The sequence below is a fragment of the Acipenser ruthenus genome, chromosome 11 (genome assembly GCF_902713425.1).
Source record: "Acipenser ruthenus chromosome 11, fAciRut3.2 maternal haplotype, whole genome shotgun sequence".
Taxonomy (NCBI): Eukaryota; Metazoa; Chordata; class Actinopteri; order Acipenseriformes; family Acipenseridae; genus Acipenser; species Acipenser ruthenus.
In genome coordinates, this window is record NC_081199.1 from 26,812,168 (window position 1) to 26,837,543 (window position 25,376).

General features: G+C 38.2%; 1 protein-coding gene across 11 annotated transcripts in view; it reads right to left on the reverse strand.

Moving 5' to 3' along the window:
• LOC117426883 (islet cell autoantigen 1-like protein) overlaps positions 1-21,942 on the reverse strand; it is a 41,837-nt gene extending 19,895 nt beyond the window's left edge. For 3 of the 11 annotated variants that reach the window (XM_034045045.3, XM_034045043.3, XM_059033531.1), the window contains exons 1-8: positions 21,787-21,926; positions 20,589-20,631; positions 20,457-20,499; positions 18,491-18,659; positions 16,180-16,252; positions 11,123-11,246; positions 9,608-9,806; positions 3,207-3,332 (exon numbers count right to left, since the gene is read on the reverse strand). In XM_034045045.3, coding sequence (XP_033900936.1) covers positions 3,207-3,332; positions 9,608-9,806; positions 11,123-11,246; positions 16,180-16,252; positions 18,491-18,659; positions 20,457-20,473 — 708 coding nt within the window. In that variant the 5' untranslated portion in view covers positions 20,474-20,499; positions 20,589-20,631; positions 21,787-21,926. Of the gene's footprint in view, positions 1-3,206; positions 3,333-9,607; positions 9,807-11,122; positions 11,247-16,179; positions 16,253-18,490; positions 18,660-20,456; positions 20,500-20,588; positions 20,632-21,128; positions 21,312-21,630; positions 21,665-21,786 lie in introns of those variants that run through there. The other 8 variants (XM_059033539.1, XM_059033535.1, XM_059033534.1 and 5 more) reach the window with 8 other exon arrangements.
• Positions 21,943-25,376: the final 3,434 nt, after the last annotated feature.

Genomic DNA, 25,376 nt, shown 5'->3' on the forward strand with positions numbered 1-25,376 from the left:
ATCCTGACACAAGGGACATACTACAATATGTATTATTACTGACATACCTTTTTTATTTCAAGCTTTTGTGCAGTATACTTAAGGTCCTGCATTTTACGCTACCTGTTTTTTTCAATTGTAATTCAACTGCTATCCCCTAGATGTCCCTGCAGCCACTCGTTATAATAATAAAATTCACAATTAAGAAATCAACACATTACGCTTTGACAAACTAGAAAAATAAAAGCCAATTATGATGAGTATAAATGGTAATTGAATAAATTGATGCGTTAGAGACCTAAACATGGAGTCAAAGACATTGCAATCAAAAAGCATTTCATTGAGCGAACGCATGCAACAATATCCACCTGGTGTTCTGTACACTGATGGGTATAATTAAACTTGCAATTTAATCTTTGGACCACACTCGAAAGTCAACAATAGACCGACATTTATCATAGGAAAGGAACATAGATGAGATTAACAGCTATGAGACGACGTCTACCAGTAAAAAACGTAAGGGGAACGAAAATTATGAACGCCAACGAGATGTTACTTTCGATTTGACAGAGGCATTTGTTTGTGCTAATATTCCCCTGGAAAAAACTGATAATCCCAAACTATGTGCATTTCTGAACAAACATGTAATAAATGCGGGAGCAATTCCTACAGCAGGTCAACTGAGAAGGGAATATCTACCCCAAATGGCTGAGTTGCACAAGATGAAAATTGTACGACTGACAGTGTATCTGTAGTTACTGACGAGTCTACAAATGCAAAAGATCAGTATGTTTTGCACATTTTGTTTGTTCTCCAAGCACTCGAATACCTTCAAACTGAAAGTGATATTAGCCGATAAAAGTTAATCTGCACTCTGAATTACTCATCAGTGGCGATGGGGCACTTGGTATTCTGCTGCTGAATATCATTCCAAATACATCCCTTTTTACGTAGGCTTTGTGGAAAAGGAAATTATTATTATTATTATTTATTTCTTAGCAGACGCCCTTATCCAGGACGACTTACAATTGTTACAAGATATCACATTATACATTATTTCACATTATACAGATATAACATTATTTTTACATACAATTACCCATTTATACAGTTGGGTTTTTACTGGAGCAATCTAGGTAAAGTACCTTGCTCAAGGGTACAACAGCAGTGTCCTCCACTGGGGATTGAACCCACAACCTTCCGGTCAAGAGTCCAGAGCCCTAACCACTACTCCACACTGCTGCCCACAATGCACATTTCACCAAACACTGTAGTGTTAAAGGGCCTCCAGAAATTGCTTAAAGATGTGCAAAGTTTAAAATCTCAACTCTCCCTAATTGCGACACATGCCAAGGGACTGGTGGATCAGATTCAGTGGTTTGAAGGCCATGAAGTGAGAGTCCAAACATATATTAAAAGTTACAGAATTAATAAATACATACCGAGCAATGGAACAAGAGGTACACAACACAGACGCCACAATAAACAAACTGTGTAAAAACCTTCCATGACATTTCTGAAAAACTGACCAATTACTACAACCTGGATCAATGCAAAAAGAAACCACGTTTTTTTCAACCAGCTCATAACTTTGATGGCAGTAAGGATATTCAAACCACAACAAGTGTGTAGTTTGGATCTGGGAGCCCTCCCATTATATTCTATTCCAGGATTTGATGCCGACTGTAAATCAGAAATGGACAAATACCTCCCATATGCAAAAGAAAACGGCAGTAGAATGACTGAATTAATTTTGGATTAAAGCTGAAGAATTGTCATTTGTTACCAATTCTGTAGATGCTGAAAGAAGTGTTTTTTCTTCTGGCCAAGTTTTTACAGAACAACATCAATCTATGAAAGGCGGCAGGGTTAACCAACTGACAATGCTTAAGTTTAATAGCAACATTTAATGCATGGGACATTTTCTTTCATGAAACTAAGTAACACTTAATGTGCTGCTTGCGAACAACCTTGCATTATTACTATTATTATTGTTATATTTGTAATATATATATATATATATATATATATATATATATATATATATATATATATATATATATATGTTACAGCATTGATGTTATGATTTCAGTATTTTATATAAATTGTTTACGGGAATCAGTGCTGTTTTTTTTAATGTTTTGTTGACAAATGTGTTCCTACTAGTAAACTGAAACATTTAAATTATTTATTTACAATGTCTGTAGCTGCTGCTGCCGCCGCCTAATCAGCACGCCAATGTGCGTTAATAGAATGACTAACTGAGATGATTAAAGGAATCGGGAGATTAATAATCAATAAGTGGTTTGTTTAAGCAGACTACATGACCACCTTGCGGTGGGAGGAATGAAGTGCAGCCTAAGAAAGCAGGTTGCATAAAAACGCAGGGCCCTAAGTATACTAGACACTAGTTTAGTTAGTTATAAAAAATATTTTCATATGATTTAGTTTTTGAGTATTTCGCGGTTATGGTTTCACGGTATGCAACATAAGGATAAAATACGCCTTTCTGCACAAGATTCCTCAGTGGACCAAACAGATAAGTTTCAAATTGTTCTATAAAACTACCAAATGGTTGACACATTTTTCAAAGCTAGCCGCAGAGGATTCCATAGTGATTTATATATTATATGAAAAATACAAAAAAATATAAACTCTCATTAAAATTAGATTGATCACACTGAAAAGAATTTGGTCAGTGAATATTTGTTTTGTTTAATTTGTACTCATATATAAAAATTAATAAAATAAATTTAAAAAAAAAAAAGATATGGAACATATTTAAACTTGGCACTCAATCATTAGTAAATGTTCCTGAATTTTCCAGTTGTCTTGTCAAAAAGCTTTAAATAAATGGAAGAGATCACTGAGGCACCAAGGCCTTGAATTTTAATCAGTTTACTATTTTTAATTGATAAAATCTATTTAGCAATTCTGTCGTTGTGTGAGTATATAGTGAACAGAGATTTGCTGAAAGTACCAGGTATCTCTGTGACAGACATTTTAATCTAATTACAATAGTATACTTCTATTCAACAAGTCCTTCTACAAATCAGATTAGACAGGGGTTTTAAAAAGTTTTGCAAAAGCAGATGGTTTTATTTGATCCTGTTTGTTCCAAGGCAGAGTTTGCACATGTGATTTTCTGGTCAAGGGGACAAAGCTTGCAATTTACTGAGCCGCAAACAAAACTAAATTAAAGAAATGAAAACCACCATGTTAATTACCTGGTAGGTGCCAAGGGAATGTGAAAGCATGTTGCAGCGACTTGCTCCCAAAACATCTACTTTCTGGCACACGTCATTCTTCAGTTTATCAAACTGTGTCTTGGTGTTTCTCACCTGCGCTTGGACCTGTAGGGAGAAACAGACCAACGTCAAAGGTGCTTCTTAGCAACGCCTTCTTGTCTGATTTGGTTGCAGTAAGCCTTTAAACCATAAAAGCTTCAAGGGACATGAGATTTATTTAAATATATCCAAATGGTGTCAGATCTAAATACTGTCGGTGTTTAGACAACTGTTGTATAGTAAGGTTACTAAAATCTAACAGTATTTGCGAGGGACTTAATGTATTTTGTATAAATATGTAAAAAAGACAGTAAGGGATCCATGTTATCAAATAAAAAACAATATATCAGCTTAATTTACATTTTTTATAGAACCTTATAGGTCAATCCATCTCTCAGAAAACCTTTAGCAATTGTAATGAAGCACCCCCTAAAATAATCAATGCATTCAATACCATCTGATGTGTCAAACCGTAAAGCAGAAATTGTTAAACTGTTCTCATGCTGTATGAAGACTACAGTATACATCTGAGGAAGGAAGAATAGATAGTAATGTATTATAATTGGTGCTTCGGAGTTACGGTTTTAACCGATAAAACCCAATAAAACACCCGATACAAAAAAATTGAAATTGGTGCATAGCCAATAAACACCTGAAAACACCGGAAAAACTGTGGAAATGGTTAATCAATTCACCTTGACTTTACCCTTTTCCCATTCAAAAATAAAACCTACTACAAAAATAATAAGAAATACATTTCCCAGTGCTGCTGGGCAATGTCCAGTCTGCCTGACTTGCATCTATCATTGATTTGTTCTGAATACTTTAAACCCGCCCCAACTACCAACCCAGAAGAATGTGCCCGTGACCATAGGGATTTTGTTGTGGAAGACAGCAAAAGGACAGAAGATCAAGTTACTACTATACATATTGACCAAAAAAAAAACACAAAAAAAAAAACCCCAACCTCAAGCATTTCGGAAAGTAACTGAAAACACTAATTTCATACAGTATATCAAAAACTAAAGCCCAGAAAAGAAACTATTTACATAAAACTCGAAAAAAGCTAAAAATAAGCACTGAAAAATACAATTAATAAAACCCGAAAAACAGAAGCCCTGATTATAAAGTATTCCAAAAGCGCATGAAGGGTAGAGATGTGAAGGCAGAAGACCAGGATTACAAAAACAGACATAGTAAGCATTCATGAGGCAAATCTTATCTTCATGGTCCTAGGTCCAAGACATGGATTTTCACTGCGCTGACGCGCTATTTTTAATACACAAACACATAAAACACAATATAAACACCTAGCTCTTTTTCGAGCACTAACTAACACACCAATGGGAACCTAACAAAAACAGGACAGCTAAGCTGTTTCCCTGTAACAAAACCCAAAACAAAATAAATAAACACGGTTTTCACTATACCTTACTTTGTACGCCTGCACACACTCGCAAGCGGGCTCTTCACACAGCAGCCCTGTGCAGACTGACTGCACTCTTTAAATACCCTGCACCTGGTTCTAATTTAAAATCACTACCAGGTGCAGAGGATAATTAACAATAAAACAATTAAACTAAATGTAACTGACCAATAAAGCAAAACAATTAAATTAAACCAAAATGTGCCTACGCACATGTTTTCTGCCATGCTGTGTTACAATATATATATATATATATATATATATATATATATATAAAATTCTAAGGTTTGGAGGACGATTGTTAATCTTCAGAGAGACAGATTTGTTAGAAGTGCCTAAAAACCGCGAATTGTGGGTATTGTCGAGCGACTGAAAACGAGATATTTTGTTTGAAAGTGGTCAGGTACACAGGAGTCAAACATGGGTCAAAGGTGAAGTATAAACTTCTAGACGAATATGCCATTTTGACGTCACAACTGCAGTATTATGCCTTTTTTTCGAATGGCTCAGGGTGTAAATATAGCCTTCATCTATAATAAAATATATTTATATATATAAAAATATAAAAAATGGAGATCTCACACATACACACACAGTGGTTTGCTTAAGTATTCACCCCCTACCAATAATGTCATATTTTGTTGAATTACAAATAATGTATGCACAGTTTTTCAATTGAACTTTTTTTATTCAAAGCTGTTGTAGTTAAACTGAACACTGTTGTACAAAATGTACAAAACGAAATGTACTGGTTGCATAAGTATTCAGCCCCTTAAGTCAGTACTCGGTAGAAGTACCTTTTGCAGCAACTACTGCTATGAGTCTTTTTGGACAGGTCTCTACTAGCTTTGCACAGTAGGATGGTGACATTTTTGCCCATTCTTCACGGGAAAATTGCTCCAGTTCTGATAAGTTTGTTGGGGATCGTCGATGGACTGCAATCTTCAAGTCTCGCCATAAATTTCCGATTGGATTCAAGTCAGGACTTTGACTGGGCCACTCAAGAACATTAATTCTCTTCTTGTTCAACCACTCCAGTGTGGCTTTGGCTTTGGGTCATGTCCTGCTGAAATATGAAGTTCCTCCCCAGTTTCCCCCAGAGTCTTGGCTGACTCAAACAGGTTTTCCTCAAGGATTCGCCTGTACTTTGCACCATCCATTCTCCCCTCTATCCTGACAAGCTGCTGAAGAGATGCATCCCCATAACATGATGCTGCCACCACCATGCTTGACAGTTGGGATGGTGATGACTGGGTGATGCGCAGTATTGGGCTTGCGCCAGACAGAACGCTTGGAATTTAGACCGAAAAGTTCAATTTTTGTCTCGTCTGACCACAAAACCTTTTCCCACATGTCTGCAGTATCACCTACATGCTTTTTTGCAAACTCCATACGTGCTTTAAGGTGAGGCTTTTTGAGTAATGGCTTATTTCTTGCCACCCGTCCATACAGGCCAGCTTTGTGTAGGGACCGGCTTATTGTTGATGTATGAACACGGACTCCCATCTCAGACACAACACAGGTGGTATGATGCATCTTCCACTTCTTAATGATGGACTTCACTGTGCTGAGAGGAATAATCAGCGCCTTTGAAATGTTCTTGCACCCTTCTCTGCTCTGTGCCTCTCTACCACTTTATCCCTGACTTGTTTCGAAAGCTCCTTGGTCTTCATGGTTGGTTTCCTGGATCACTATGTGAGTTGCAGCTTGAAAGTATTTATATACCCGAGGGAAATTATCTACAAAGTTAAACCACTTTGAGTACACACAGGCTTAAACCATTTCACTAATTTTGTGACAATTCAAACACATCATTTGCACCTGAGCTGATTTAGGGCTGCAGTAGCAAAGGGGTTGAATACTTATGCAACTGAGATTAATCTGTTTCACTGTATATCTTATTTATATTCTAAATGGATTTAACTTTATCAACGTGGAGTAGTTTGTGTAGATTCTACATGTAAAGTCTAATTTGAAAGCGTCGTGGAGTACGCTCAGGTGCCAACAAAATGTGAAAACTTTGCAGGGGGTGAATACTTCTGCAAACCACTGTGCATTATATATGTGTGTGTGTATATATCTATATATATATATCTATATATATATATATATCTATATCTATCTATATATCTCTCTCTATATAATATATATATATATATATATATATATAAATGTGTGTGTGTGTATATATCTATATCTATCTATATATATATATATATATCTATATCTATCTATCTATCTATATCTCTCTCTCTCTCTCTCTATATATATATATATATATATATATATAAATGTGTGTGTGTGTGTGTATATATCTATATATATCTATATCTATCTATCTCTCTCTCTATATATCTATAATATATATATATATATATCTATATCTATCTATCTCTCTATATCTATCTATCTCTCTCTATATATATCTATATATCTATATATCTATATAATATATATATATACACATACACACACGAGATTATATATATATATATATATATATATATATATATATATATATATATATATATCTCGTGTATGTATATATGTGTATGTATGTATGTATGTATATATATATATATATATATATATATATATATATATATATATATATATAATGCGTGTGTGTGTGTATATACTGTGTGTATATATATATATATATATATATATGATGCACACCACAAAGCTTAACTGCCACATTTATAATACATATATAAAAACAGGGTTTACATATAAAAATAAAAAAACAGCCAGAGCACAAAACAGTGCCTGAAGCTAACCTTAACAATACCCTGCACTCACGTTTAATAATCTGATATTTATTTTCCATCTAAAGGGAATTCCCATGGAAGATCTGCAAATGAGAGCACAGTCTGGCTTCGGATCTGCAGGAACAAAGCTCAGTCAAAACATGGAACAGACTGAGCGTGAGGGGAATAAAGATCCCACAGGGCAATGAGTTCTGAAAAGTGCACTGCGCTGCCATTCTGGGAATATGAAAAGGAGAGAGAGTCTTGCACAACCGCATGAAGGAACATCGCTCATATATTTTACTGGCGGTTCACTCTACTGCAAAAGAATGTTTTTTTTGTTCTTGGTTTATTACAAATTACATCCTGTGTTGTTATTGTTTTCTTTGTTAAATCAGGGAAATATATACTGTACTGTAAAACACTACAGAGACGTACACAAAATATATGTATAGCATACGTTACAGCACTTCAAAAATATGGTTTCAGGCACGGCATTGGAATCTATAAAGACGGTTTGTGAGATCTGAGATGTTTGACCTGAAGCAAATAGACGTTGAATTGAAGAATTGTGGATCTATAGTAGATCTGAAGTCAAGGCCACCATCAAAGGCAACTTCAAATATGAAGCCTTTATCTCAAGTGGTTTCTGATATAGGTGTATAAAAATCACGACAGGCAGGATTTGGGATGCTTAGTTTTGCTGGTTTCATTACCACACAAATGATAATAGCATTTTTTTTTACAGCACTAACTGAATTTCCTTCCCATTACCAGCACACATGATGAAATGAATTGATTGCAGAGGGTAGAGGAAATGTATACATTTTTATAAAGCTGTCTACTTAAGTTTGTGGAATCTGACCACCGCAAATCGTACCATTGGAGGGAGGCATTTTGCTTTTGAATGGCCTGAGTGACTTCAAACATCTCTTAGACTATTAACGCATACAAAAAGTAAATGGGTTTAAATCTCTACCAACAGTCACATTAAGTCATTTGGAGGTTAAAAGATAAATCTTGTGGAACAGACCAAAGAATGAACATCAAGGACAAATTCAGTTCAAGTGCATAGAGTACACTTAGCGAGTGAATGGGTAATTGTTTCACTGTGTTTTGTAAGAACCTAGGGGACGCGTCATATTTTCCAGCTGAAGAGGATTACCATGTTGAAGGAGAATTCAGCACACAGAAGGGCTCCCCTCTATTCCATACTGCGCTTCCGAGAGATTGCACCGATGAAAGTATGAAGAAACACTAAATAACTTTAGCATGTCCACGTGAAACAGTATTTTTTTGCATAGACTGTCCCAAATACCAAATGGCATTTTTTTTTCATTAGTCAGAAACAGCACATATGCTGGGCATTATGTGTTTCACAGCACCACCTAGTGGGCTAATTTTAGAACCCTCCCCCATCCATGAGTGTCATAACCACATAGCACATCTACGGTCCCAGGGCCTGCTCAATGTGGCTCCACTTTGTTGTACCAACCTTTCTGCATTTTCCCTTCGGGCTAAAACACTCCAGCATGTTGTGCAATAAAGTATGGCATCAAACTGCTAATAACTGACTTAAATGTATTCACATCTCTCCATCAGTCAGTTTCTCTCAGCTTGACCCCTTTCCTGGATAGGAAGGGAGCTTTTTTTAAAATCAGTTTATCAGTTTACTGTTGCCAGGAAACAAAACACTGCCATCTCTTACAAAGTCTGAATTAGTGGTCTGTGGTCATAATTGAAATTTAAAATCAGGCCTTTATCAATCTACCAGGGCCAAAGGCAAAAGTAATGAATTAATTAATTAATTAAACAATCATAAAATGATTTTGTTTTGCTCTGTTCACTACGTTAAAAAAATCAGCACATTATACAGACTACAAAACTGAAAAAGGTCAAACATTATCAAGGTAATGTTAGTTTAATGGAATTCAAATAAATGCTAAATACTGGAATTGAGATGCAAAAAATAAATCTCCAACATGGAAAACCTAATTTTACCTATACCTACTATACACCTTTACTGACAGCTTTTTTCAGACCCAAAGACTCAATGTTGCTGTTGGCTAACACAAGAACTCATTTAACAACGGTCCCACGTGAGAATCAAACCCAAATCTTAAACCCTACACCTTCTCTGAGGACAATGTCACAGAAGTGCTTACCTTCCTGAATTTCTCCAGCTGTTTATAAGTGTCTGGATCCAGTTCCTGAGAGACATCCTTCATCCAGAGTAAGGCACCCCTGTATTCGGTGCGGGCCTTTTCCATGCGGTCCACAGTGATCAGACTGTCGGCGATGGCGCGTCGCCGGAACGTTTCCACTTCTTGTTCCATCCGGTGCAGCGAAGTGCACAGCGCTATCCTGTCACAATGTAAGCAGGACATGCTTATTCAAGCAAGGGGCCTTTAAAATAGGCAGGCTATTTACTTTGTCTATTTTTCTCTGTGCGATCTCAATAACACCTAATTATATATATATATATATATATAAAAAAACAAGGTCACCCCTGCTTTAAAAAAAAAAACACAACACAACTGTACAGCATTACACTTGGAAAATATATTTCACAAGTTAGGTTTTGTGTTTCTAATGCAGCTGTTGCCCTTGCCACATCATTTCTGTGCCTTTAGGCTTGGCAGCTTCTCTCTCCCATCTGACCCTGAGCAGCAGTGCCTAAAAGTGTGCTCTCCGCTTTGCTTGGAGGCAATGTGCTTGGTAAAAGGTCATCATACAGAGTTTAATTATACAAATTATATTTACCCTCAACACTAATATGCCATTCTGGACTGCATAACAATGCTTTGCACTCAAGCGCATGTGTATTTTGTAAGGTGGTGCATGAAGCAATGTTTAGCCCAATCCTACGATTATGAACCAAAGACCTTTTGTATGCAAGATATGACGTTTACATATTTTTTACTCCGTTCCATTTTCCCTTTATTTAATGTATAGTGACAACACGTGTGTGGCACAATGCTATAGATAAACTACTGCAGGCCACATGGTCTGACTGCAATGACCATTGGAATGCGTTTCTATTGCTAGTCCTAATATGGTTCTTGAAAATGGATTCTGAGTTAGTACTCCTTTAAAGGCACTGTTTATGATGCATTTTGCAGCTCAACACAAATGTACAGTATTTATTTACAGTATGAATCACTGGGGGACTAATTTAAGGACTAAAGTCTTTTTTCCAGCCCTGTCAAACTAATGGATACAACAGTGGTGTTTTAATGCTTGAGTGGCTACACAAGAAAGAGAAGCTCAATATAAAAAGAACACCTATTCTTTAGTGTTTAAAACAGAAAACTTGTTGGAACATGTAAAGTCATCGAAAAAAATACAAGACAAAGCACCATCCCGCCTCCCGCCTCCCCCCCCCCCCCCCCCAACACACACAGTTATTAGAAAGGGATGGGGGGGGGGAGGGGGGACGACGACGACAAACTACAAATAACATATGAATTTCACACAAATTATTATTACTAAATTCATTCAAAGAGTAGTCTAGCACTATTTATAATGTTTCAAAATTAAAATAAGCTTTTATAATAGAAAATGTCATTAAATTGAATTAATTATGCTTCGTCCAAAAGAATAAACACCATTTGCCTGTCTGCAACAGTGCACTGATGTACAATTTTAAAAGATTACATTATTATGGTAAAAAGCTGTACCTTTGCTTTGCTGATGTGCACAATGCCTTGCTGGTGGCATCCATAATGTTGGCTGCTTTGGTTTTGTCCCGCTCTGCCTGAAACTTGAGAAACAACCCCAGCTCGTTCTCCTCCTGGGATAAACCTGCAAAAGAAATGAGCAAAATCATTACCTATACTTAGCGTTCCGTATTTTCGTTTCTTAATTTTCCTGGGAATTTTACAAATAGTAAAATATGGATTTAAAAAAAAAAAGAGGTAGAAATGTGTTTTTAATTTAAATAAAAATCGGTAAAAATCAGAAAAAAAAAATTTCTCAGTATACACACTTTACATGTGGAATATGATGCGTAGCAGTTCAGGTTTCTGATTAAGTTTAATGTCCCTGGCATGTATGACGAAGCAGAATCTGTGCAAGTTGAGGCCACATTTTCCCCAAGTTAGCTGATACTTTGTGAACGTTTGGGCAAGCAGCACATCAGCACAAAACAAGGCAGTTTTATTTTTCATTGAACACAATAGTTCCATCAATGGGTACCGGTATAAGTTTACCAACTAAAGCATCAAATATTTATGAGTAAGATTGTCGGTGTTAGGTAGTCGTTTAGCTTGTGTGGGAGAAGTAAGACAACAAGCAGTGCAAGGGTTGAAGAGCATAGACAGCAGCGCTTTACCAGGCAACGAGGTGCAAAAGCAGGAGGAGAGGACGAGGTGCGTAAAGGCAGTTTCCCAGGCCAAGCAGGGAGAATGGACGAGATGGGAGCGTGATAAACAATGCAAGATCGGCTGGTGAGACCTATGAATAATGGATCAGAGCAGGATCAGTTTCCTCATCAGATCAACATATGATGGTTCTCCCATCACCACAGAACCTAAACCTCTGGGTAGGTGAGGATCCCTCATGTCCTTTGTGTTCCTCACCTGCAACATTAAGGCACATTTTGACAGGATGTAAGGTGGGTCTTAAACAAGGACAGTTTACTTGGCACCATGACCAGGTGCTGCGATGTTTGGCCTTAGCATTGGAAGACAAGCGCAGCATGACCAACATGTTACCACCAATTCCAGCAATATATGACACACGAAGAACAACATTCCTCCGTCAAGGGGAGCAACCACCAAGAAAAGGTATTAAAACCAAAACTCGTCTAGGACAACTGGAAGCTGCTGGAGACTGGAAAATGCTGGCAGATGTTGGACAACGGCTTATTTTCCCACCTGAGATTGCCACCACTAACCTTCGACCTGATATTGTCTTGTGGTCTGGATCAGCACACCTTGTTCACCTGGTAGAGTTAACAGTGCCATAGGAGGATGCTGTGGATGAGGCGTACGAAAGGATGAAACTTCAGTACGCTCAACTAGCTGCTCAAGCAGAACAGCGAGGATAGAGAGTCCAGGTTTACCCAGTGGAGGTGGGCTGTCGAGGATTTGTGGCACACTCCACAACCCGGTTTCTCAGAGACATCGGATTCAGTGGTCAAGAGTTGTGACGCATAGTGAAGAACTTATCTGAAGAGAGGTGCAGCAACTGGCTCTGGTTGAGATGAAAAGATTCTGGTTGGGGACCTCAAGCACAGTAGAAAGAAAGCAATGTTGATGTAAAGGAAGGTAAGTAAGCTGGGCTTAGCAGAGTGGGGAATGGAGGGATATGATGATGGGATGCCAGAAACACTGTTGGGCCCTCTTAAAGTGTCATGGGCTAGTTGACAAAACACCAAGGATGGAAGGTGCCCACTTGAAGACCCCAGAGAAGTACTCTACTCAGCTCAGTCCAGACAGTTGTCATGCTGATGTGCTAGGGAAGCCGCACTGTGGTTGATCCCTGGAGCCAGCATTACACTTCAGCCATCAACACTAGGCAGAAGGATATCTATGTCATCAGATGGAAGGAAACGCAGATAGATAGTGTTGGAAAACATGGAACAAGTATTGAATAGCAGTTTGCTACGCATGAGGAATGACGTCTGTATTCATGTTATTTTTCTGAAAAGTGATTTAACATTGGATAGAAAAAACTGTTAGTTCCAAAAATGCAAGCACTGCTGTGATAGATGAAGGCTGCAATATGGTAGAGAAGTTAAGATTATTTTGTGTCAAAGCAAATGGCTGGCCAGCAGCACACGGCTGTACAAACAAGTCCTTTGATATCCAGCCCTGACATGAAAGAAGCTTGCCCTTCGGGGAATCCACTGGGGTATAAAACTAGTTAACAGGTTTTTGCTTAGAAAATACAGCTGGTTTATGACGGGGTCATAAAGCTAGTTTTCAAGGGGACCGAAGAGCCAGGCTCTAAGACTTCAGAGAGATCCAAAAAGAGATAATGCCACTGGGATCAAAGGGTCTTAGGCAAATCGGAGAGATAGGAACAAGGAAGATGACAAAAACCAGATGTATGGACCTTTGTGACACCAGGGTCTGAAGAAAGCACTGAGTTCAGAGATCTTCACACTAGATCACACACACACACACATACACACACTCACACAAAATGGAATATATGGCAACAGGATAATGAGTTGTACCTTTTCTATTGGTTAAGTGTCAGAGAAAGAGGAGGAGAGAGACACCTATGCAGAAGGGTATTTAATGTCATGCAACAATTGTAAGAACGAGTATTCTGTGTCCTGTACCTGGGACCAGACTCCCTGCATATTTCAATAAACCTAACAACTGACTGAAGAAAAGGACTCTGTGCAGTTTCTTGAATCTACTTACTCACCATCCTCTTTTTTAAGTTACATCAGATAGTTTATAATAAAAGAAGCTATGTCTTAGTTGGTGCTTATCTCGGCGACAGCATCTGAGGAGAACATCCGAGGTGGTGGCAGAGACAGTAGTGGAGTGTTTTATTCACCGATGAATGCCGTTTTGCCCTTGACAGACCTGACAGAAGACAACATATGGAGACGCCATGGTGAGCGTTATGCTGGCTGTTGTGTTGTTCAAGTCAACCGATGGGGGGGGGGGGGGGGGGGGGGGGAAAGAAGTGTGATGATGTGGAGTGTAACCTCCTTTACCACAAGAATGCCTTTATTGCAGATTGAGGGCAGCTTTACTGCTCAGCGATACATTGAGGACGTCCTTGAGGCAGCAGTTTTTCTGTTCCTGTAAGCCAATCTGGAAGTGTTGATTTTCCAACAGGACAATGCAAGACTGCACAGTGCTAGGATTACAATTGCACGACTTCAAGAAAACAATGTCGAGGTCTTGCCGTGGCCAGCTTTCTCTCCTGACCCGAGTCCAATAGAACATCTGTGGGACCAAATCGACAGTGCCATCCACAAGAGACAACCGCGACCAGCCAACCTTCACATGCTGGCTGCAGCTCACAGGAAGAGTGGCGGAACATCCCACAGCAGTCTATCCAGAGGCTGATCAGGTATATGCGTCAACACCAGGATTGTGTTAATGTTCAGGGAGGTCATAACCAATACTAACTTTGTAATGTTTTCATTTTGACGCTATATCATGTTTCATACTGAAAACTTATGATTCTTTGATCTGTATTTTTGTTCACATTTTCTGTAATTTTGTTTGATTAAATCCATTAGACCCAAGTGTTGTGTTTCTTTTGTGCATCAGTATACAGTGGTTTGCAGAAGTATTCACCCCCTACCAATAATGTCACATTTTGTTGAATTACAAATAATTTATGTACAGTTTTTCAAACTAACTTTTTTTATTCAAAGCTGTAGTAGTTAAACTGAACACTGTTATATGAGGAGGAGGTTAAATGTCAGCAAAACTTGCAAAGAAAATGTACAAAATGAAATTTACTGGTTGCATAAGTACTCAGCCCCTTAAGTTAGTACTTTGTAGAAGCAAGAAACTCTAGAATGTAAAAGGATTTAAAAGGATGTCCTATACTTATCAAGTATGTGGTCTTGCAGGATTCGCGGATGACGAAAACTAATGACCAAAACATTTTCAAAGAGAAGCTCACGCAGCAATAGTTTCTATGTCCTCTTGTATTTTGATTCTCCGAACAGTTTACACCTCCCTAAAAGGTATGCGTAAAATTTAAGCAACAACCAAGTCTTACATTAACTATCATAGCTGGTGCAACCCCTGAAAAGTTAGCAATGTGTAAAATCAACGTTGGTAAAGACTTGCGCTTTAACTAAGCTAAGTAATAACATATGTACAGCTGGTGCAACCCAGCCCTGACCTCTAAACGTACATGCTGTATCCTAAGAAACAGTGCAGGGCTGCTTATTACAATGTTGGTGTCAAAATAAAACAGCATTATAAATCAAAATACTGTGGATTTTCTAGAAAATAGTACTGGGAAAATACTGAATAGTAGACTAAAAATAGGGTATAAAATCAGTAAAAACCGAGGTTCAGTTAAAAAAAAAAAAAAAAAAAAAAAATCCTGAAATTTATTGCTAAAATTCTGAATAAGCTGGAAATGCGGAACGTTAAGCTTATACTGCACCTGGTCCAATCCATCTCGTTTTGCCATTATTGTATACAATTTTCCCCATAAAAATGTAACTGGTGACATCAGCTAGCATGTGTAATAAGATGCATACAGTTGCATTACCCTATGTGTTAGCCTCATTATATTATTATTTATTTAGCAGACGCCTTTATCCAAGGCAACTTAGAGACTAGTGTGTGTGAACTATGCATCAGCTGCAGTCAATTACAATTACGTCTCACCCGAAAGATGGAGCACAAGGAGGATAGGAGGCTGTGTGGTCCAGTGGTTAAAGAAAGGGGCTTTTAACCAAGCGGTCCCCGGTTCAAATCCCACCTCAGCCACTGACTCATTGTGTGACCCTGAGCAAGTCACTTAACCTCCTTGTGCTCCGTCTTTCGGGTGAGATGTAATTGTAAGTGACTTTGCAGTGTTCACACACCCTAGTCTCTGTAAGTTGCCTTGGATAAAGGCGTCTGCTAAATAAATAAATAAATAAAGAAGGAGGTTAAGTGACTTGCTCAGGGTCACACAATGAGTCAGTGGCTGAGGTGTGATTTGAACCAGGGACCTCCTGGTTACAAGCCCTTTTCTTTGACCACACAACCAAGGACTGATGATGCACATGTGGAGCAAAAAATGCAATACTCACAGTTTATTCTCTGCTGGTACTTCTCAATAACTCTCAGAAGTTCTGTGCAAGTCGTCTGAACAGATCCAAAAAACTAAAATAAAAAAATACAATTTCAAAAGTTAAAATACAGTACTTCTTAAAATAAATCTTAATAATGAAGGTGTAAAGTGAAGTCTTATAACAGTCACACTGCATCACCTTTGTCTTTATAAAACTAACTCTGACACCAGGCCATGAACACAAGGCGATATAATATTTATTACTTTGGCAGCATGGTATGATATTGCTATTGGACAATGCTTTATGTGTTGTATGCATACATAACAATGTCTGGCTTGTGTGCAATATATATCCCATGTGGTATTAAATTACGCTTGACTTTCTAGGTTGGGAGTACACTTGAAAAAACTTGCAATAACCTTATTATTATTGTGAATGTAGCGTACACTACAGGTATGTTGTTGCTTTTCTAGTCAAGCAACCATTCGTTTCCTCAATCGTTACAGTGTAAACTGAGCATTACAGTCTGATTTGGTTTCTGTTTGTATCTAATTAAAAAAACAACTGTGGATCTATCTTGAAAAAAATATATATAACTTTAGGCTATTAAACCAGTTTAATATCTGCCCAACTTGTAGAGCCAAACTGTATTCAACTATAATATTTTTGGTGATCTTGAACTGATCCTGGTGTGCCGTTGTACACCAGGATAATTAATGTAAAGCAAGACATGAACACTACTGTGAAATGGGCAGCAGTGTGGAGTAGTGGTTAGGGCTCTGGACTCTTGACCGGAGGGTCGTGGGTTCAATCCCCGGTGGAGACACTGCTGCTGTACCCTTGAGCAAGGTACTTTCCCTAGATTGCTCCAGTAAAAACCCAACTGTATAAATGGGTAATTGTATATAAAAATAATGTGATATCTTGTAACAATTGTAAGTCGCCCTGGATAAGGGTGTCAGCTAAAAAATAAAAAAATACTCAAATGGCTTAATTGTTTCTACCTTTAAAAGGCAGAGTTAGACATTACTAGTAGTTACTAGGCAACATTAAAAAAAATGAATTCAAAAACAAAAAAGTGGGGACAACTGAAAAAGACATTGACATGCCTGTCCAACATGTTTTTAGTTTTTTGCTGATCAGCCGGTCAGAAAACAACTGCCATTAAAAGTATTTTGTTCATTTCAGTATTTTATTTGTTAGTATATCATTTTAAAACAGTTGTGTTTACACTTCTTACGTTGCAGCTAGCAAAATTATTATCTAGGGCAAGACATATAGGCCCTGTACCTAACAGCAACCACAACTAATATTACTTAAACTTTGACTCAAGGAAGGAAATGGGTGGAGTAGATGCAGGTATTCCTGGTATTGAAATTTTATCCAGTCTATCTAATGGAATAGAAAGACCTTGAGACAGTTTGAGAGTTCTGCATTTGTTTTGAACAGCTGCTGTTTGTTATGTCGTCCCCAGGCACTGATTATCAATAGTTAACATTCAGCAGTGTGTTAAATGTTTTTGCAACAAGCCATAATTCTTGGCCTTTAAGTCGATTTTCTTTCACTTCCTGGAATCACTCCATTATTTGTTTTATCTGCTATTAAATCACCATGTAAGACAGAAACTAGCCTTAAAGGTACACAGTCTCCTTGGTAGAACAAAAATACAAATTGCATACCTATTTTCTAACCTACAAGGAAAACATACCACTATAGCAGACAGGGTTTATTTAAAAAAAAAAAAAAAGATTAAAGCAGAACAAAATCCAACGCATGTCCAGTATTTATTTTATATAAATTTGGAGCATTACGCATGGCAATATAAAGCTGTGCTGCTTTACTGGTTGTTATGGATGGCATTTCAAATGCAACTCCCATATAAACTAAATCCTAATTTAATTTAGACCTTTGCCCTTCTGTTTCTAAACTAGTCATGTGGTAACCTTCTTAAAAGGCTTTCAGGTTAACACAGTAAATTGATAAGAAGTGCAGTTTTGTTCAGTTTTCCATGCACAAACAGAAGACTAGCTACATATAACTCACTTATGCTTGATGCACCAGGTCTAGTCTTTTGTTTTTAAAGCCATGTTTCTTGTGGTTTATTTCTAATTTTTAATTAGTTATTTTATACTGTTACTGCCTTTTTTAGTTGAATTGTATACAGCGAGGTCCTGCAGCAATAGACAATGCAGCTTTTTGCCTAGAACTCCTTGTGGCTGCTTTTACGCTGCCTGGAGCATCCCTTCATAATCTCAACACGTTCAAAATAAAAGAAGTAGTTTGTACCATTACCAACTCTGCAATATAAATCATTCAGTAAAACGCTAACCTCCAGTTTTGCATCTAGGTCTGCATCTGAAGCCACCACATATTCATCTTCTTTCTTCCCCGTTGCTTTGATGAGAACCTGCTTGGTTTTCCAGAACTTCTTCTGCATGCGAGCCATTACAGAGCTGTCCTCCCCGAGAACATGCCGGTTGTACATGTCACCGGAATACCTTCAGAAAATGTATTACAAATTAGAAGCAGCAAACATCATATGTGGATCCTATGTTTAAAACCTGTAAGAACATTGTATATACAGTCAGTACTCACATATCCGACCCTATAAAATTTTGACTTCAGTGACGGTTAAACGCGTGTGACGCACATCTGATTAGTTCATTTTGGCCAGTTCCAACCCTTGTCTTTCAGGGTACACAAAAATTATACAATATCAAAAATTCATATCTGAAAAGACTGTTTTAAAATAAGTAGGCTTCCATTTAGATGTACTGTATTGGTTTTGTTGGTACAGTACTATATTTTCAACAGAAGTAGTATTTTAATTCAAAATGATATGAATGAAAATATCACTTGCCAAAAGAGATGACACATGTATTGTAACACAGTACATAATTTTAAATCAAATACGTATTGTAGCAGTATGTAAAATTCCCCGTTAACGGGCCAACAGCAAAATGAAATAAAAATGTTACCCATGCACAGAACTACATATAAAGTAAAAGGTAATGCAATTTAACAAAAGATTTAAAAAAAAAACACAAAAGTTTCCAGAATTAACAGTATCCAAAGTCAGTTTTCAAAATTGCAGAATATAGTGCTCGATAAGGCCTTAATGTCACAGTTAACTTGCAAATGAAAATGCACAAAAACAACTAAAGATCACAGATTTAAAAAAAAAATACTTCACAGTATCTAAAACTGTTTAATGATTAACAGTTACATAACCCTAGCTTGTCTCTTCACTTTCTTTTGGATGCATTTTCATCAGGTGAAACTGGAGAAAGCACTTTGTAACTGCACAGGGTCTAACTATTCACTGCAAAAAAACACAAAAAAAAACCCAAAACAGTGAAATATAAAGCAAAATACAGTAAAATACAACAAAGATATAATTAAAGATAAAATACGGAAATTGCCACTGTCATTAATATTAATAAGCAGTCAAGACTGAGGTGTGGTTTGGTAGCGGGTAGATTTATTGTCTGTATCTTAATAGCAACTGCTTCAGACTAATTTGGCAAAAAAAAAAAACACGGGCTGCGACGGATATTCAGATAAATTGTAACATTGAAGAGATGGGCTTTGTATCAGAAAACTGGTGACGGAGTCGGAAATCGTCTGACGGGTAAGTGCATTAATTCGTTACATACACATAATGGGGATTGATTTTATTCTTAATACAAGGGCGGTAAAACGCGACTGACGTGTACCTGGGTAACATATATCCAAGTGCTGACTGTACCACACTAAAAAGAGCAGACAGCACAATTCTGACAGAATCTTTGGTAAAGATTCAAACAAACTCCCTAAAATATTGAAAGCAGAAAGTTTGTAGACCTTGGTCTGAAGCATAAAAAAAGCAAATAACCTTCATTCAGCAAAGACACACATTTGTAAATACATTTAACTGTGGGAGGCAGGGATCAAACCAAGTGGTTGGGAATAACAGATGAACCACTAATCCAGGTGAACGAACCAAGGAGATTCCTCATATTATCCTCCTGCTTAGACCACACCCTGCCTTGTGGTTGCAGCATTAAAGTAGAGAGGCATGCAGGAGGTTGGTCACAGGCTGTAAAGAGCAGAGACATCCTTATTGCTTTACATTTCTAAACTAGATAGCATTAAGTGACCCCGGGGCTGAGACAGTTACTCTGAGTTTAGATTCAAGAATATGATTTTCTGGATTCAAATCTTCATTTTTAGCCTTTTGACCATGTTGCTTCCACCATTTGGCTCCTATAGTTAAGGCAAATTTCCACAAATGCACACCACCACAAACAACTTACCCATATTGATTATCCATGTTCTATGTACTGTAGTTTTTCAACTCTGTGTAGGAAAAACAGTATTACTGCAATTTGTGAATGGCAAATAAGAAACTCAAAATCATCAAAAGGAATAACTGTACCACACATTACCTACTAAAGTAGCTTTATATCTTCAAGTTACATTACGTAATTCCTAAAAATAAAGAAGAATTATATTGAGTGTAGCAAATCCAAACTGAATTCAACTATCAAAATATACCGGTTTATTTTTTATATGCAGGGTCACGTTTTATTTATTTGTATACACTTTCCATTGTATGCAAAACATTAATAAATATTTATTTCTAAAGAAAACAATGTCCAACAGCTTCCAGCTTTTGGCATTTCACAGACTGTAACTGGTGGGGAAAAAATCTAATTGTACATACAATAATGTTGTTGTTTTACAAACGGTCATTTTATTATATTTGCTTCTTAAAAAACGTAATCAAGAGATTAATTTTGTAAATACTTCACCAATAGTAATACACTTTTACCATATCTGGTAACAAAAATGAAGTAAATATTACACCGCAGAAACACGTCGTTAAAGTAAAAGAGTAGTTACAAACAGGTCCATTTAAGTAATATCAATTCCAGGTACCAATACTGCTCCTAGAGAAGTGATTAGCTTCGGAAAATATCACTGACCTCAAATAACCAACGTAAATGGCATGCCACTCGACAGGTATTGTGAATAATTTTCAACGGATTTAATGGTCGTATCGCATTGAAGACCCGTCAGAGGTGAACCAACACCCAGGAGGCAGGACAATTATGTAACCTGCCTACCGTATACGAGCCTAGCAACGCTGAAAAGGCTACAGGAAAAGCCGATGATTAAAGGCCTCGGCTCAAAACGAAAATTGATCTATATCTCTCTCTCTCTCTCTATCTATATATATTTTATTGCACAACCAACTTGTCGTCTTGATGACGTATATATACCTGTTCCAAAGGCCCACAATGTATTTAAAATTATAATTTTGATTACAACCCACTTAAAAAATAAGGTAAATAATTAACATAGAAATACAATTGTCTAACATTTAAGTTACCCAATTAAATAAAACCAATGTTTACATTGTACTGAATCTTTTAAAGGAAAAAAATGTAGCTGTACAAAATACAGCTGTCTATTCAGAATGCATACCAGACAGTAACTAACCCAAATCCGACAGATTCACGTTACCGTCAAGATTAATAAACTACATACACGCTATCTGTTGTATTGCTAATTACATGTTCATATTTAAGGCTGAAGCAAAGTAACATTTAAAGATATTATCTGTCTAAATTTATACAATACCTGTCTCTTGTGTATCCTGTCCAGTCCGTAGCAGGCTATAGCAAATGATTCATCCACACCACTAGATGGAGCCCTGGCTCTGATATTCACCCAAACAGGTGAATTGCTGTGAGCAGGGAAGACCGAACAGAATTATCTTGTCCAGCAAGGACGACAAAGGTTATGTATCCTCCTCAGTCCCTGTATCCATTTAAATGGAGATTTGGATTTTAAGTATAAATTATAAACTGTACGTTTTATATTGTATTAAACAGTGTTTTTGTTAACCTTTGGATACAGTATGACAAGCGTATCCCTTTAAAGCAGGGGTAGGCATCTTTGGCTCTTCCAATCCATTTCACTGCAGACCCCTGTTCCAACTAGACCCTTAATAATTCGAGCATACATGGATGACATGACAACCATGACTACAACAGTAGCCTGCACTAATCGATTATTGGGCAAATTAACCAATAACATTGAATGGGCACGAATGCAATTCAAGCCCACTGAATCTAGGAGCATCTTTATAATTAAAGGCAAAGTAGTAGATCAAACATTCTTCATTAATGGTGAGGCAATACCAACAGTGTCTGAGAAGCCAGTGAAGAGTCTTGGGAGATGGTACGACGGGGATCTAAAGGACACAGTTCGTGTGGGAGAAGTTAGACAACAAGCAGTGGAAGGGTTGAAGAGCATAGACAGCTGCGCTCTACCAGGTAAACTAAAACTCTGGTGCTTTCAGTTTGGTCTACTGCCGAGGTTGCTGTGGCCACTGACTGTGTACGAGGTTTCTTTGACAACAGTAGAGAAGCTGGAAGCTTTAATCAGTTCATACATCAGGAAATGGTTGGGAGTTCCACGCTGCCTCAGCAGAGTGGGACTTTATGGTAAAGGAATACTGCAGCTACCAGTCTCTGCTCTAACCGAGGAGTTTAAGTGCGCCAAGGTCAGACTGGAAATGACATTAGTAGAGTCACGTGATAAATGCGTAAGGGAGGCAGCACCTGTGTTGAAAACTGGAAGAAAGTGGGCGGCAAAGAAAGCTGTGGAAGATGCAAAGGCTGCCCTTCGAATTGGTGATATCATGGGGCAAGTTCAGCATGGAAGAGGGGGTCTTGGTTTCAGTTCAACTCCTCCTACATGGCACAAGGCGGCCCCAGCTCAAAGAAGGAAGCTGGTAGTCAACGAGGTGCAAAAGCAGGAGGAGAGGATGAGGTGTATAAAGGCCATTTCCCAGGCCAAACAGGGAGAATGGATGAGATGGGAGAGTGTGGAACAACGCAAGATTGGCTGGCAAGACCTATGGTCAATGGAACAGAGCAGGATCAGTTTCCTCATCAGGTCAACATATGATGTTCTCCCATCACCACAGAACCTAAACCTCTGGGTAGGAGAGGATCCCTCATGTCCTTTGTGTTCATCACCTGCAACATTAAGGCACATTTTGACAGGATGTAAGGTGGCTCTTAGCCAAGGACGGTTTACTTGGCGCCATGACCAGGTGCTGCGATGTTTGGCCTTAGCATTGGAAGACAAGCGTAACATGACCAATAAGTTGCCACCTGTTCCATCAAAACATTACACACAAAAGACAACATTCCTCCGCCCAGGAGAGCAACCACCAAGAAAAGGTGTTAAAACCAATCCTCGCCCAGGACAACTGGAAGCTGCTAGAGACTGGAAAATGCTGGCAGATGTTGGTCAACGGCTTATTTTTCCACCTGAGATTGCCACCACTAACCTTCGACCAGATATTGTCTTGTGGTCTGGATCAGCACGCCTTGTTCACCTGGTAGAGTTAACAGTGCCATGGGAGGACGCTGTAGATGAGGCGTATGAGAGGAAGAAACTGCGGTATGCTCAACTAGCCACTGAAGCGGAACAGCGAGGATGGAGAGTTCGGGTTTACCCAGTGGAAGTGGGTTGTCGAGGATTTGTGGCACACTCTACAACCCGGTTTCTCAGAGACGTCGGATTCAGTGGCCAAGAGTTGCGTCGCACAGTGAAGAACTTATCTGAAGCAGCAGAGAGGAGCAGCAACTGGCTGTGGTTGAGACGGAAAGATTCTGGCTGGGGACAGGTAAGTAAGCTGGGCTGAGTTGAGTGGGGGACGGAGGGGGGGTGATGCTGGGACGCCAGAATCACCGTCGAGCCCTCTTGAGGTGTCGTGGGCTAGTCGACGAAACACTGAGGATGGAAGGTGCCCACTTGAAAACCCCAGAGATGTACCCTACTTAGCTCAATCCAGACGGTTGTCATGCTGATGCGCTGGGGAGGCCGCACTTTGGTTGATCCCCGGAGCCAGCATCGCAGCCGTTGTGTGTGCTGATGCGCCAGGGAGGCAAAATAAGCTGATCCCTGGAGCCAGCATTACACTTCAGCCATTAACACCAGACAGAAGGATATCTACATCATCATATGGAAGGAAACGTAAATGGATGGAGACGCATATGGATCACATTAGTTTACTGTAAAGCTACGTCTTAGTTGGTGCTTATCTTGGCGAGAGCCGAGTTCAAATCAGCATGAAGTTTTAACATCTACTCTCGTGTAATGGAAATCATTGACCTACACCAGGGTCGATTAAATAATTAAGGGTCTGGTTGGAACAAAGTCCTGCAGTGGGATGGAAGAGCCAAGGTTACCTATCCCTGATTTAAGGGATCTCTTTCCCCAAAAAAAGTAAATGTAAAAATGTAGTGACACATCTTTCAACTCACTTAAGGTCAAGAAAGTATCATTTATTGGAAAAAGAAAAAAAACTAACAGGGGACCCTCAGGTCTGAGAAGGATATATCTTAGGTAGATGAATAAGCACAAACAGAAAAGATTACGACCAAATGATTAACTTGCCTATTAAACGTCAATCCAGGAGCAGTTGCCTACTACTGATCTAGAACAGTTTCATGAATACCAAACTTTTTTAATTCATAAAAACTGACTTTTCTTTAAATAACTCATGAATTTAACCTTTGTAAGTGTTGTCCTACATGTAGACAACATTCGCAAAGTTAGTTAGTGAATTTGGGAATACCCCTTATATGACAGTGCCACTGAAATGTTAGTTTCATATATATATATCTATCCACGTTGCTCCAGCATGTTTCTTAATTTCATTTTGCCATCTTCCTGGAGGTCTTCTTGGTCACTTTATATCTCTTGGGATCCAGTCTAGTATATCCTTGGTCCAGCGATGGTCTGTTCTTGCTACATGTCTGGTCCACTGCCATTTCAGTTTTTTCACTCTTATAATAACTTTGCATAGTTTTGTTTGCGCTCTTATCCATTCCTTCCTTTTCCTGTCTCTCCTTGTTATTCCCAGCATGCATCTTTCCATACTCCATTGAGTCATTTTTGCATTGAGGGCCCAGATTTCGCATCCGTAAGTTAGCACTGGCAGCACGCATTGGTCTAAGACTTTCCTCTTGAGGCATAAGGGTAGCTTTCTTTTCAGAACCATGCTTAATCTTCCAAAGGCACTCCCACCCTATTTAATAAACATCTAAATTGTTTTTCTTTTAATAGATATACTGTATTGGTTCATGCAATTCTTTATTTCTCTTCATTTAAACATTCAATAAATGAGCCACACACATATAACATACAGC